Source organism: Osmerus eperlanus, chromosome 11, assembly GCF_963692335.1.
Source record: "Osmerus eperlanus chromosome 11, fOsmEpe2.1, whole genome shotgun sequence".
NCBI classification, from domain to species: Eukaryota; Metazoa; Chordata; class Actinopteri; order Osmeriformes; family Osmeridae; genus Osmerus; species Osmerus eperlanus.
This window is the reverse complement of record NC_085028.1, coordinates 7,470,805-7,484,130: the sequence shown is the minus strand read 5'-3', so window position 1 is coordinate 7,484,130 and position 13,326 is coordinate 7,470,805. Positions and strand designations below refer to the sequence as shown.

Below are 13,326 nucleotides of genomic sequence, written 5' to 3'. Positions count from 1 at the left end.
AAAAACACACACACATATTCATAGCCTAAACACATGGTGACCTGGGTGTACAAGGGTGTTACCCATGTACCTGGCCCTGACATACCGCAGACTTCCTTCATAGCTTCAAGTCCTGTCCTCCAATCCTGTCCTGAAGACATGTTCCTTCTAGTACTGAGATTCATGCCTATATATGTTAATGTTTACTGTGCATAACCAGATAATAACTCCATGCATATACATTAACGCATCTGCTGATGCATAAATGTTGGGACTTTATTGAAGTGAAGCACATTAAGTTGTTGTCAAGAAACAGGGCTCTGCGCTGTATGATAATCCTTCATCCTGAGGTGCTGCTTATCTCACTGTGTTCGGCAACTGTTTTTGTACAATCAGAGAGGCCTTATGCTTTGAGCTTCATAAAAACACATTTCCAACAGTGAGCATTTTCTAAACCAATATAAAACACTCTGACCACACACGTTCTGCACTTTAGTCAGACTGTCTAACGCACATGTTTACCAGGTCTCAAACCCCTGGAGACAACCCAGCCAGGTAGATAAACAACACCTAACACCTAGCACCTATCGTGGGATGGGATTTACGTAAACAGGAAGGGATTTAGGGACAACAACAGCCACTTGACCAACAATGGAAATTCTGTCAAGGAGATTTTACGTTTCAAACACCCTAATAGTAATGTTGATGATGTGTCTGACGTCTGTGCATGTGTGTGTGTTTGTGTTGCGCGCGTGTTTGTGTGTGTGTGTGTGTGTGTGTGTGTGTGTGAGAGAGAGAGCATCCATGTCTGTCTGTGTCAACATTGCACTATGCCTGCGGCCCTCGCTGTCCCTTGCCCCCTGTTACAAAACAGTGATGCATCACCCTCACAGCACCTGCAAACTCCTAGGTGTTGTTAATTGAGATAAAACACACAGGCACACGCACACACGCACACACGCACACATACACACACACTGTTACTACATGACAGGCTCATCTGTTTCAAATTCCAGATGTATGCATCACATCTTCCACAGGGAATTATTCCAGCCTTTAATAAAGTGTGTGTGTGTGCAGGTGTGTGTGTGTGGATGTGTGTCTGCTGGACCTGTGAAAGGCAGGAGTGTGTGTGTGTGTATCTGTTCCCAGGTGGGTAGAGGAGAGTAATGTATTCAGACAGAAGCGGTGCAGGTTTCTCCGTGAGACCCCAGTGATATCATATACTGTCCTGTACAAAATGAATCCTGTACAGCCACCTGACACTCCACACTGTACATGAGCCAGTCACAACAGCACACACCCCCGACACACACATCCCAACAAACACCCTTGACAGACACCCCAACGCACATGCTCTGAACACACGTCAGACACATCCTCAATACTCAGACCAGTGTTCGAAAAAAGGCAAAGATATCCCTACTGCACTTGTATATACTGTGCACAGTGCCAATAAAGAGTTTGTATTTTTTTCTTTGTGCAATGCAATGCTGTAAAATAGTCTTGCATTTTCTGTATTGCATTTTCATAAATATGACACGACAACTGACTGAGGACACTAAATTCGTACGAACATTGTTCCTGACGCTATATCCATGTCTTAAGACATCAACCAAGGAGGCTAAAGTGATAGGAATAGTCTGTGGTGTCCGTAATGTTGTAGTTGATTTTGGTGTTACTGTAAGAGTTTTGTGCATATTTGCAAAGTTTCATCAGTAAAATAGTATTGGATTTATTTAAATCGCATTGACTAATAATATTGTTTCTGTCGGATGCCTGTTTCCGGATTGCTATATCCATATAATAGTTTCGGATAGCAAGAGATAGCTTAGTGCAGCTCAGTCAACTCAACATGGCAAGAGTTGAGCTCTAAATCACAACATGAATCTGCACTCTGTGGGATTATAAAAAGGACATGAAATATGAACTTTATAGAGTGGCCGATTCTTGAGATACTTGTTGGAAACTAAACCCATTCTAATTCGAACAAACACACATACACAGATGCACAAAGATTCCTGGCATTATTAGAGAGATTTAAGACTTTGTTATAGACATTGCATAAGAAATGATGTGAAACTCTTTACAGTGAAACATACAAACACACACACACACACACACACACACACAGCCCCACTTATTAACTTTCTATTGGATTGTTGGGTTACCTGGACAAATCCCCTTCAACCTGATCGCACACAAAGTGTGTGTGTGTGGCCTCAGGGTTTGGCTCGCTATCTAACTGCATCATCGTCAATGCAGCCTCATCAAATTAATGAATCAATTAAAATGTACACACTCGCTCACACAATAACACCCCCCCCCCACACACACACACACAGACTGTGGAACTAGTTCCCAATAGTGTGTGTATATGTGTGTGTGTGTGTGTGTATGTACATATGTGTGCATGTATGTGCATGCGTGTGCCAAATGAAGCAAAATGCTAGTGAATAATTGGTTTTCACAGTTTTTAATTCACAAACAAATAAGCAGAGAGCATGGTGTTAGCAGCTGACACAAATGCGTAATTCTGCCAACCAGGCCAGCCTTCTCCACGCAGGGAGAGACACATGCAAAGGTGTGTATGTCTGTGTGTGTGAGCAAGAGAAAAGGGACACAACAGTAAGAGAGGCCTGAAAATATAAGAAAAGGTAAAAGAGAGAGAGAGAGGAAGAAAGAGCAAGGTAGATAGAGAGAAAGAAAGAGAATAAGAGTAACTAAAAACCTCTGACTTGTGCATGTTCATGCATGTGGTTCTGCACATCACCATAGAGTTCAGTTGATCAGTTATCAGATACCATATCAATGTGCAGTCCATCCTGGCGGTCAGGCAGACCAGAAAAGAAAGGTTCCCCTCTCCAGACACTGACAGCAGCAGTCAGCCTGGGGTTCACATCCACACAGACCACCATCACAGCACCTGTTTCTCCCTCTCTCTTTGTCTGAGCATGGCTAATAGTGGAAGGTGAGATTTCCAGACGTGAGATATAAATAGGCTTTGCAAGGAGGGGGGGGGTCTGACTAACTCAGCCTAACAAACCTTACTGTCTCACACCTACACCGGGGCTGTCACAACGAGGCCAAATCCACGTCCACAGCCCCCCCAACCCCACACACGACTCAACCCTGACCAGATGACACTGGTGGTACCATGGGGGGATGGGCAGCGACACCTATCAATGTTATAAACACACACACACTTCCTCTGAAGTGTAGATGGACAGAAAGGCTGGCTGTCAGACAGACAGACAGACAGACAGGCAGTGTATAGCGCTAAGTGGGTTTACATTTACATTTAGTCATTTAGCAGACGCTCTTATCCAGAGCGACTTACAGTAAGTACAGGGACATTCCCCCGAGGCAAGTAGGGTGAAGTGCCTTGCCCAAGGACACAACGTCAGTTGGCATGACCGGGAATCGAACTGTCAACCTTCGGATTACTAGCCCGACTCCCTCACCGCTCAGCCACCTGACTCCGGGTTTAGCCAGCCAGTGTGTGTGCCCGTTGATGAGTGTCATTATGAAATGCTTGAGGGCAGAAACTGAGAAAGAGAGTGAGAGAAAGAGAGGGGTGGGGGGGTCAGTAAAAGAACACACATTACATAACACACGCACACTTTAACACACACAGATGCACCCACCCACGCACACAAACAAACAAACACACAAGCACACAAAAAGACAAAAACAAAGAGACAGAGGCCATCTGGAGCATGTCTAGCAGACAGGGGGCAAAGATCCACCCAAGAGAACAGCTGGAGGGACGAATGGAGAGAGAGAGCGAGATCGAGAGAGATCGAGAGAGAAAGAGGGAGAAAGAGAGAGAAAGCGAGAGAAAGAGAGAGAAAGAGCGATTGAGAGCGACGGCCCCTGTCCCCTGCCTCTTCAGCATATCCTCTGTAGTCAGTAATCCATATGGCTGGAGAGGAAGTTCACAGGAAGTTCAGAGGAAGGTCAGCTCCCCAGGGCCCCGGGTCAGCCGTTGCTGGCCCCTTGCTCCCCCAAGTGCCATGCCGCTCCTGTCCACAGGACAGCATCAGGCGCTGGCAAGGTCAGAGCCAGAGTATCCATGGCTCCAAGACCCGGGGTTGTGGAGAGGAACGGATCCGTCACAGGGTTCAGGGGCTTGGGTTGGTATCCAGGAGGAACCAGACTGGGGGTTGTGGGTGGGGGGGTGTGGTGGTGGGTGGATGGGTTGGATGGGGGGGTATGTAGGGTAGATGATAGGTGCCATCCCATGTCCTGCCCCTGTCCCTGCTCCCCGGTCACCCCCCCTCCCTTGATCCCTCCCTCCCTCATCCATCTCTCCCCCCTCCAATCCCCCCTCCCCCAGAAACATGCCGGACACAGGCAGGAATCTACAATGGCTGTGACCGCAACCTCTCTCGCCCGGCCTCCACGGTTGCCATGGTTATCCCTCTCCACTCCTTTCGCCCCCTTTCGCCCCCTCTCCCCACCCCCTCCCCCATCCTTCCCCGACCTCTCTCAGACGCAGCTGCTGTCCAGGCGTGTGTGTGTGTGGTGGGGGTGGGGGCCCGTCTCCTTGGCAGCGGCCGGGGTGGCCTCGGAGAGCAGGCTGAGGCAGGTGGCAGGGTTGCGGGAGGCGCAGTGGGAAAGGAGGGTGACCCCCCTGGGGACGCCCCCCACGGCGTGGCGGCAGGGGCAGAGGTAGCCTTGCAGGTGCAGGCGCACCTTGCTGTGCAGCGAGGCGTAGATGAAAGGGTTGTAGCAGGCAGAGCTCATGGCCACCAGGTGACAGCACACCTGCAGCACGTTCACGTAGCGCTTCCCCACGATGTGGAAGTCCGGGTCCAGGTCCAACAAGAGGTTCAGAACCTGCATGGAACAGGAAAGAGGATGTGAGCAGCTGGATGGATTTGGAAACACAGAATGGCTGGTCTGGGGGCTGTACGAGTTAGACACAGTCAGAAGGCATGGTAAAACACACTTCCCAATATGCCAATGGCCATCTGACAATGAATAAAGAAGTATGAGAATATGGCCCGAGAGACAATGAATCATGCATAAAATGCAAGGTATTTTTGTTTCCACCCGTGGTCCCCCTCCTCACCTGCAGGGGGAGCCAGCAGAGGGCAAAGGCGAGCACAGAGGCCACCAGCAGAGAAAAGGTCTTCCTCCTCCTCTGGCTCCAGCGCTGCTGGCACTGCGAGGGCTCCCCGGGCAGCGCGTGGCGCCGCAGGTGCACAGTGATGGCGCAGTAGGACACGGTGACGGACAGCAGGGGGATCATGTACGACGCCACCAGGATGAAGCAGGAGTACACCAGCCTGAGGCGGGCCGAGCCGGGCCAGAACTCCTCACACACCACCAGGTCCATCCCACTGCGACGCAGGTCCAGGTAGCGCATGTGGAGGGAGGGTGGGGCCGCCAGGGCCAGGGACAGGAGCCACACCCCCAACGCCACGCCTCCGCAGCCCCACACAGAGATCCGGCGGCGTACCGGGTGGGCGACGACCACGTATCGATCCACGGCGATGGCGGTGAGGGAGAGGACGGAGGCAAAGACGGTGGCGGCCTGGATGAGGGGCACAAAGTGGCAGAGGGGGCGTCCGAAGGCCCAGCCACGGCTGTCGAAGGCGTAGGAGGCGGTCAGCGGCACGCAGCTCAGACACATCAGCAGATCCCCGGCTGCAAGGTTACCTGATGAATAAATAAACCAATCAATTGATCCATTCAGCAATCAATAATATTCCTGTTCATTCTTGTTTGTTCCTGCCTCCTACCTGCCCCCCCCCCATGCCACTTACAAATGGAAAACAAACTTGTAACTCCTCGCTCCAACCCCCTACCTGATCACAACTAACTTCTAACTCACCTATGAAGAAGTTGGTGGCGTTGTGGAGTTTTTTGTCTGCCATGATGCAGGCCAGCAGGAAGCAGTTGCCCACGCCAGCCACGGCCACCAGGAGGCAGTAGAGAGGCAGGAACAGGGGCTTGAACCTAAGGAGTAGCTCCATCCCAGAGAACATGTCTAATGGGCCACTTTGGTTCTGGGCGGTGCCAGCATGAGTGCCATTAGACCCAATCAGGTCCTCTTCCAGAAACACCTCCATTTTTGATCGTAGACTCCACTGCTGAAGAAATCAACAGATCAGTCAACCAGGTTGAACAATCAACCAGTTAATCCATTAGTCAAACAACCAATCAACTAACCAACCAGTGACTAAATTATCCCTTTAGTTCTGCTCTGTTGGATTCCTTACACGAGTCACCGTACAATCATTGGATGTGCTTTGCCTTCGGCAAGGGCACAACCTTTGTTCTCTCACATATATATTATTTTTATTATTTTTATTATTCTTTTTGCCCCCCTAAAACTCAGTCAATATTTGGCCTACATAGACAACCTAGGTGTCAAAAGTTTCGTCTTGGTAGCGATTGAGTTGCTTCTATTGGGATTTACGTTCCGTTGCATGGTTTAAGTGGAAATTAAGTTTTTGTGGCGAAAAGTGAAGCTAACGGTGGCTAACTTGCTAGCCAGAGTCAATGACGCTACTTACGTCACTAACGTCACGAAAACTCGCGTGACTACCTCTAGCAGAACATTAGTTTAGCAGCTCGTTAACTTCTGGGAGATAGCTAAGCTAACTGCTTTACTGCAAGGCAGCTGCAGAAACGCCACAAGCAAAGAGGCCAGGGTGATAACTATTTACTAATTTTACTTTGTGATATGACACACAATTGTGACGTGTAATGTACAATATAAGCTGATTTTATTAAGGAAGTACATCTACTTTCGGAAACAGTAGTCTACTATGTCACTGAAGTATTAGCATCATGACATTAGCCTCTGTTGCCCGGGCAACACATACTACAGTGGTCTATGATGCATCTGTTTTCAATCGTTAAAATAAACATTCCTCACAAATACATTTTCGTTGTAGGATTTATTATGACATTACATTACAAGTAAACGATTTGTGGGTGAAATTATCATTACCTGTGGTTTCAATCCAGTGTATCACTGCAACGCTGTAGCCTACGCGAGACACTACAAAAACATCTACACAGCTGTAGGAAGTCAAACGGCGACAGAACATGTTGGCACTCCCCTTACTTAAATCAAAAGTGTATCTAACTACTAACCTTAACTTCATTGCCACAGCCTAAACTTTGTCAATCTGTTCATGAAAATAATTAATTTCAGCCTAAACCGTACAACGGAACGTTAAATCGAATTCAACCAACACAATCGCTACCAAGACGAACACAGCAGTACTGTAGTCTAGTACTGTACCGTAGTAGTAGAATTTACCGGGGCAGCTTCTCCACACAGGGCTATATCGCATTTTGCGTTGTTACTGACTGATCGCTACCAGTGAACTTTTTATGAATGAGCGATTTTTCACTAAATAAATGTCAAGCTTATTTATGTTTTTGGGGGCATATTTTCAGTTAGCAGATGGTACTGTTTGAATCAAGATTCCATCTTCTACTGCCGGGTAACGTCGTAGAATAATCTTCAAAGGGGGTTCTTTATTAATGAATGCAATATGAGTAGGCTAAATGCCTGAAAATATCACGAGAAGGGAAAACTTAAAAGGACGTTTAAGTCATAGAGATTAGGTCCATTTTTACACCGGTCTGCCAAATTTATTCGTTTTGATTCAGCTATGAGGCTGCCTCTTGCAGGGGAAATGAGAAGACATCATATTTAATTCTACACTTCACTCGTATTTTCAGTTGTAAACGAGCAGCACAAAAAATGCTTTTAAATCTATGTAATCTTTATAAATAATAAGTATGCATTTTTATATAAAATATACAGAAATATCAGTTGTAAAAATGTCATTAAAAAACGGACCCCTGTGCAACCGACCCAAGCAAGCACACCCTACAATTTCTCCAGAAATTGTATCCTCTCTAGTTTATTTTGTATTTATTTTTATTTCGAGGTGGGACACACATTGTTGTTACCATGACAATTGCCAAAAGTGAATCACTTAAATCTTTAACTGTGCATGCCCCTGAAACACGTCGCCCTCCTTCAGGAGTGTAAGAGTGCTGGGGGTGTGGCTGAAGAGCTGGGAGGCTGTATTGACTTTCATGGCAGACTCCTTATTGATCACAGAAGCTGCACAGATGGGGGAGCTAAAGAAAACAAAGAGCTTTAATGTAATAAGACTTTGGGGAGCCATCATCACTGAACTCATAATGTGTCTATTGATACCAGAGAGCTCCACACAACACGAACGAGGAAGATCACAATGACGACAGTGAGGGAAGAAGAGACAATCAACAGCGTGCTTCTTGAGCCGTGCTGTCTTGATGGTGCAGGTATCTCCTGCTCGGAGCGCTCCAGAGACCAGAGGCTCTCCTGAGGATGGACATTTACATTTAGTCATTTAGCAGACGCCCTTATCCAGAGCGACTTACAGTAAGTACAGGGACATTCCCCCGAGGCAAGTAGGGTGAAGTGCCTTGCCCAAGGACACAACGTCATTTGGCACGGCAGGGATGCAGATTACAAGCCCGATTCCCTAACCGCTCAGCCACCTGACACCTGACTCGATGGACGAGGACAGAACCCAAAGTACCCTCTCCGTCCTCCCTGATAAGCACGGTAATTATGAGGTGTGACCAACTGCAACTCATGTCATTATGACACTCAGCCACCCACACCGTTTCCCTTCATCATTTGACAGTGTGGTATGAGGCTGTGGTAAATGTCCCCAGCAGCGGACAGTGACAGTGTGGTATGAGGCTGTGGTAAATGTCCCCAGCAGCAGACAGTGACAGTGTGGTATGAGGATGTGGTAAATGTCCCCAGCAGCAGACAGTGACAGTGTGGTATGAGGATGTGGTAAATGTCCCCAGCAGCAGACAGTGACAGTGTGGTATGAGGCTGTGGTAAATGTCCCCAGCAGCAGACAGTGACAGTGTGGTATGAGGCTGTGGTAAATGTCCCCAGCAGCAGACAGTGACAGTGTGGTATGAGGCTGTGGTAAATGTCCCCAGCAGCAGACAGTGACAGTGTGGTATGAGGCTGTGGTAAATGTCCCCAGCAGCAGACAGTGACAGTGTGGTATGAGGCTGTGGTAAATGTCCCCAGCAGCAGACAGTGACAGTGTGGTATGAGGATGTGGTAAATGTCCCCAGCAGCAGACAGAACATGATCATTTGCGTGCCTTGATGAGGGTTGAGTGGAGAACCCTCTGAAGCAACCTTCAGCATGCAAAACACCCAGGCTGCTCGCAGAGACTTCCTCACCTGCCCTCCCGCTGAACGCTGTCTGTCTCCGTGTTTCTGTCTCTGTCTCTCTCTCTCTCTTTCTCTCTCTCTTTCGCTCTCTGTCTCTCTCTGTCTCTCTCTCTCTCTGTCTCTCTCTGTCCCTGTTTCTCTGTCTCTCTCTCTCTGTCTCTCTCTCTCTGTCTCTCTCTGTCCCTGTTTCTCTTTCTCTCTCTCTTTGTCCTTCTCTGTCCCTGTCTTCGTCTCTCTGTCTCTCTTTCTTTGCCCCTGCTCCTGTTTATGTCTTCCTCCCCCTCTCTCCATTTCCGTCTCTCCCAGAGGAGGAACCTGAGGAGGACCAACGTGCTTCTACAAAGAGCGACCCAGAGTTTAATTGATCGTTAGAGGAAGACATTAGGAGACTGATGATTTGCGACCCGAAGTGACATGCTATTCTGTCGCAGTCAGACACCATTTCAGAATAAATTATGATTCATGATTGCCATTTTGGGCTTGTTTTGCCGAATTTGCATGGTCAATTTGGGCAGACGCAAAGGTCCGTCGTCTGTGTGTGGGCTGTGGGGGGAGGGGTGGAGGTGGGTGGGGGGGGGGGGGGGGCAGGTGGTACAGATGGATGCTCTGATCCCATTGTGTTGCAGTATCACAGCAAGACTTAAAAGCAGGTTCACTAAAACAGCACTAGAGCACAGTACCTGCTCTCCTTTGAACCTCTCAGTGGGATTCCTATATGGCACATTATATACTTAAAGATCTGAAGAATCCATACACCTGTCTGTCTGTATGTGTGTGTGTGTGTGTGTGTGTGTAGTGAGTTTGTTTGTGTGTGTTTGTCACTTTGAAGTGTGGTGGTATGTCTTCCCAGCGTGTATGATAATCATAAGGCTTTTGAAAGACATTCTCATCTGTTGATTTTCTACAAAGACACATCTCTGACACACACACACACACACACATGCGCAGACAAAATGTACACACACAGAGACAAACACATACGCACCATCATAACAGGCAATAGAACATACTATAAAATATGGGAGTGAAAGGCTAGGTACGTTTAACATGTGAATATTAAGCAACTGTGATGTCACATCTATCAGTCTATCTATCAGCATTATATAAAACAATTATTTGTTTAATATTAACAACTTATTTAAATAAGAATACAACTTGTACATTATTTGCGTATAAAATGACTGTATTAGTTAAGCATGTGTGTAGTGTAATACTGTGCGTGTTTCTGGTTTGTCTGTGTGTGTGTGAGCCTGCGTGTGGAAGTATGTGTGTGTGAGAGTATGTCTGTGCGTGCATGTGTGTTTGTTCATGTGTGTGTGTGTGAGCGTGCGACAACAGAGAAAATAAAGTGTTGCATGCACGTACCTTGGTCCTCTTGCATCGGTCAGAAAACCTCTCCGTGTTCTCTCCTCAGTTCATAGCATGTGTCCTCATCTTCACACTCTTCTTCTCTCCCCCTTTCTCTCTTCTGTATTCACTCTCCTCCTCTCTCTCTCTCTCTCTCTCTCTGTCTCTCTCTCTCTCCTCCTCTCTCTCTCTCTGTCTCTCTGTCTCTGACTTCCCTCCTCTCTCTCAGTGCTCCTCCAGTGGCCACTAGCTGACGGAGTGGAGACAGAGAGAAGCAGAGAGAGGAAATTAAAGGGGGGAGGGAGAGAGAGGGGAGAGAAAGAAAGAGAGGGAGAAAGAGAGAGAGGGGGGATGGGGAGAGTGAGTGATAGAGAGAAAGATGTAGGATGTAGGAGAGAGAGAGGGAGGGAGGGAGGGGAAAGAGAGAGAGATGGGGTGACAGGGTGAAGAGAGATATCAGTTGAGAGAGAGAGAGAGAGAGAGAAAGGGAAAGAGGGCAAGAGAAAGTAGCTGAGACGGAGAAAGAGTGAGAGAGAGCGAGATGGAGGGAAGCAGATTGACAGATAGAGAGGGAGATCGCTTCTTACGTTGAACCGCAATGAACCAGTGATGGAGAGTGAGGCTGACCCACACACCTCTCCCTTTCTCTTCCTGTACCCCTTCCACCACACACACATTTTCTCCTTGGAAAACACACACACACTTTTTCACACAAAACACACACACACCTCATACAGACACAAACACACGCACACAACTTGAGCGATATACTGCTATACTACTACTATTTTCTGCCCCAAAAAATCCTTTCTCTCTGCCAATTACTCACACACACGCATGCACATAGATATGTTATACACACAATTACACACACATATACAAAATACATTGGAAGTTGATACTTTAACCCTTGAAAGCTTAATCATGTATCATTCTTTTTCAGGCTTTATTCATATATTGAAATAGTTATGGTGGCTTTCCTAATTGGCCTTTAAAGGGAAATGGTATGACCATCAATAACCCTAAAACACATAACAGAAAACCTTTCAACCTCTAATGGTTTATTGCTGCACTTATGCTGATAAAAAAGAGTATTTGTAGTAAAATGTCAGGCTACTGACACACACATCAACAAATCCAAATGTACTCTTGTACACCCGATACGTGCATGTCTGTGCGAGTGCACGTGTGTGTGTCTCTCTTACTTGTTATCTTTCTCTCTCCGTCTATCAATTCAATCAGCCTGACTTTTGCAACCTAGATGTAACACCTTTAAACTGAAACAGCAATCCTGGTTTCAGGAAAAATATGCCAGAAAGATGTTTAACTGTGTATGTGTTCATTTGTAGACAGTACATTGTTCAGGTTCTAATGTGGCTCTCTACTTTCTGATTACAGAGAGGAAACCACCTTCATGCCAAATAGCTTTTTTAATTAACAAAGCAGGACAAATGATTGGTTATGCTTGTGTATTCCTCCATTCGGCCAAGGAGGCAGACAATATCTCTGGGTGCAGGTTGGAATAAATATATATTAATGAATCCATTTGGAGTCTTTCAAAGTAAATTACTGTCTGACAATGACACACACTTACTCTGGTACCTTTTAGTGTGTTTTCATTATTTGGATCCAGAAAATAATGATTTAGATTTTCTATGTCTCCGATGTCTAAAAAATGTTGTCTAAATTCCTTCTTCCTGTCATTAGGAAATATGAGATGTCCTGATTGTCTATGATTGTTGAATACTAAAAAGTGTAGTGTCTCTCACTCTCATCCCCTCTCTCGCCTCTCCCTGGCCCTGGCCCTGGTCCTGGCCCTGGCCCTGGCCCTCCCACCCACCCACTCTCTCTCTCTCTCTCTCTCTCTCTCTCTCTCTCTCTCTCTCTCTCTCTCTCTCTCTCTCTCTCTCTCTCTCTCCTCTCTCTCTCTCTCTCTCTCTCTCTCTCTCCCTCCCCTCTCTCTCTCTCTCTTCTCTCTCTCTCCTCTCTCTCTCTCTCTCTCTCTCTCTCTCTCTCTCTCTCTCTCTCTCTCTCTCTCTCTCTCACTCTCTCTCTCCCTCCCCCCCCCCCCCCCTCTCTCTCTCTCTCTCTCTCTCTCTCTCTCTCTCTCTCTCTCTCTCTCTCTCTCTCTCTCTCTCTCTCTCTCTCTCTCTCTCTCTCTCTCTCTCTCGCCCTCGCCCTCCCTCCCCCTCTCTCTCTCTCTCTCTCTCTCTCTCTCTCTCTCTCTCTCTCTCTCTCTCTCTCTCTCTCTCTCTCTCTCGCCCTCGCCCTCCCTCCCCCTCTCTCTCTCTCTCTCTCTCTCTCTCTCTCTCTCTCTCTCTCTCTCTCTCCCTCCAAACCTCCTTCCCATCTTCTCTCCCATAACTCTCTACCTGCACTACAGCTATATGAATTGAAGCCCAGAAGGAGAGCCAGCTCCAACCATCATGTAGTAACTGCCATAGCAATGGCTTCACAAACGGTTATAGATCGAATGTTTGAGACCAATTTTGTGAATGGTCCCGCAATCTCCTATCTCCTCACCCACATTCTCTCTCTCTCTCTCTCTCTTGGTGCCTCTCTCCCAATGTGAATGGCAGAGTATGCAGTCAGAGAGAAAAGATGGAGAGGGGTTATTACGGAGTGATCTGTTTTCTGTGAGATCTGAAGAAAGAGGACTAGAAATAGATTTAACAACAGCAAAGAATGGCAGACAGACAAACAAGCAGACAGGCAGACAGGCAGACAGGCAGACAGGCAGGCAGACAGGCAGACAGGCAGGCAGACAGGCAG

General features: G+C 47.3%; 1 protein-coding gene across 1 annotated transcript; it reads right to left on the bottom strand.

Moving 5' to 3' along the window:
• Window positions 1-4,470: 4,470 nt before the first annotated feature.
• si:dkey-202l22.3 (7 transmembrane receptor domain-containing protein) lies at window positions 4,471-10,760 on the bottom strand. The gene is made up of 4 exons (XM_062473217.1): window positions 10,573-10,760; window positions 5,822-6,080; window positions 5,057-5,646; window positions 4,471-4,821 (listed from the first exon to the last, which is right to left on the bottom strand). The coding sequence occupies exons 2-4, from the start codon at window positions 6,057-6,059 to the stop codon at window positions 4,471-4,473; spliced, it is 1,179 nt and encodes a 392-aa protein (XP_062329201.1). The 5' UTR covers window positions 6,060-6,080; window positions 10,573-10,760.
• Between the last annotated feature and the right edge of the window lie 2,566 nt (window positions 10,761-13,326).

Excerpts from the sequence above, each read along its gene's own strand:
- si:dkey-202l22.3 (XM_062473217.1), bottom strand. The coding sequence starts at position 6,059 with ATGGAGGTGTTTCTGGAAGAGGACCTGATTGGGTCTAATGGCACTCAT. Across the intron at positions 5,647-5,821 it reads CGCCACCAACTTCTTCATAG|GTAACCTTGCAGCCGGGGAT; the intron begins GTGAGTTAGAAG and ends TTTATTCATCAG. Across the intron at positions 4,822-5,056 it reads TCTGCTGGCTCCCCCTGCAG|GTTCTGAACCTCTTGTTGGA; the intron begins GTGAGGAGGGGG and ends TGTTCCATGCAG.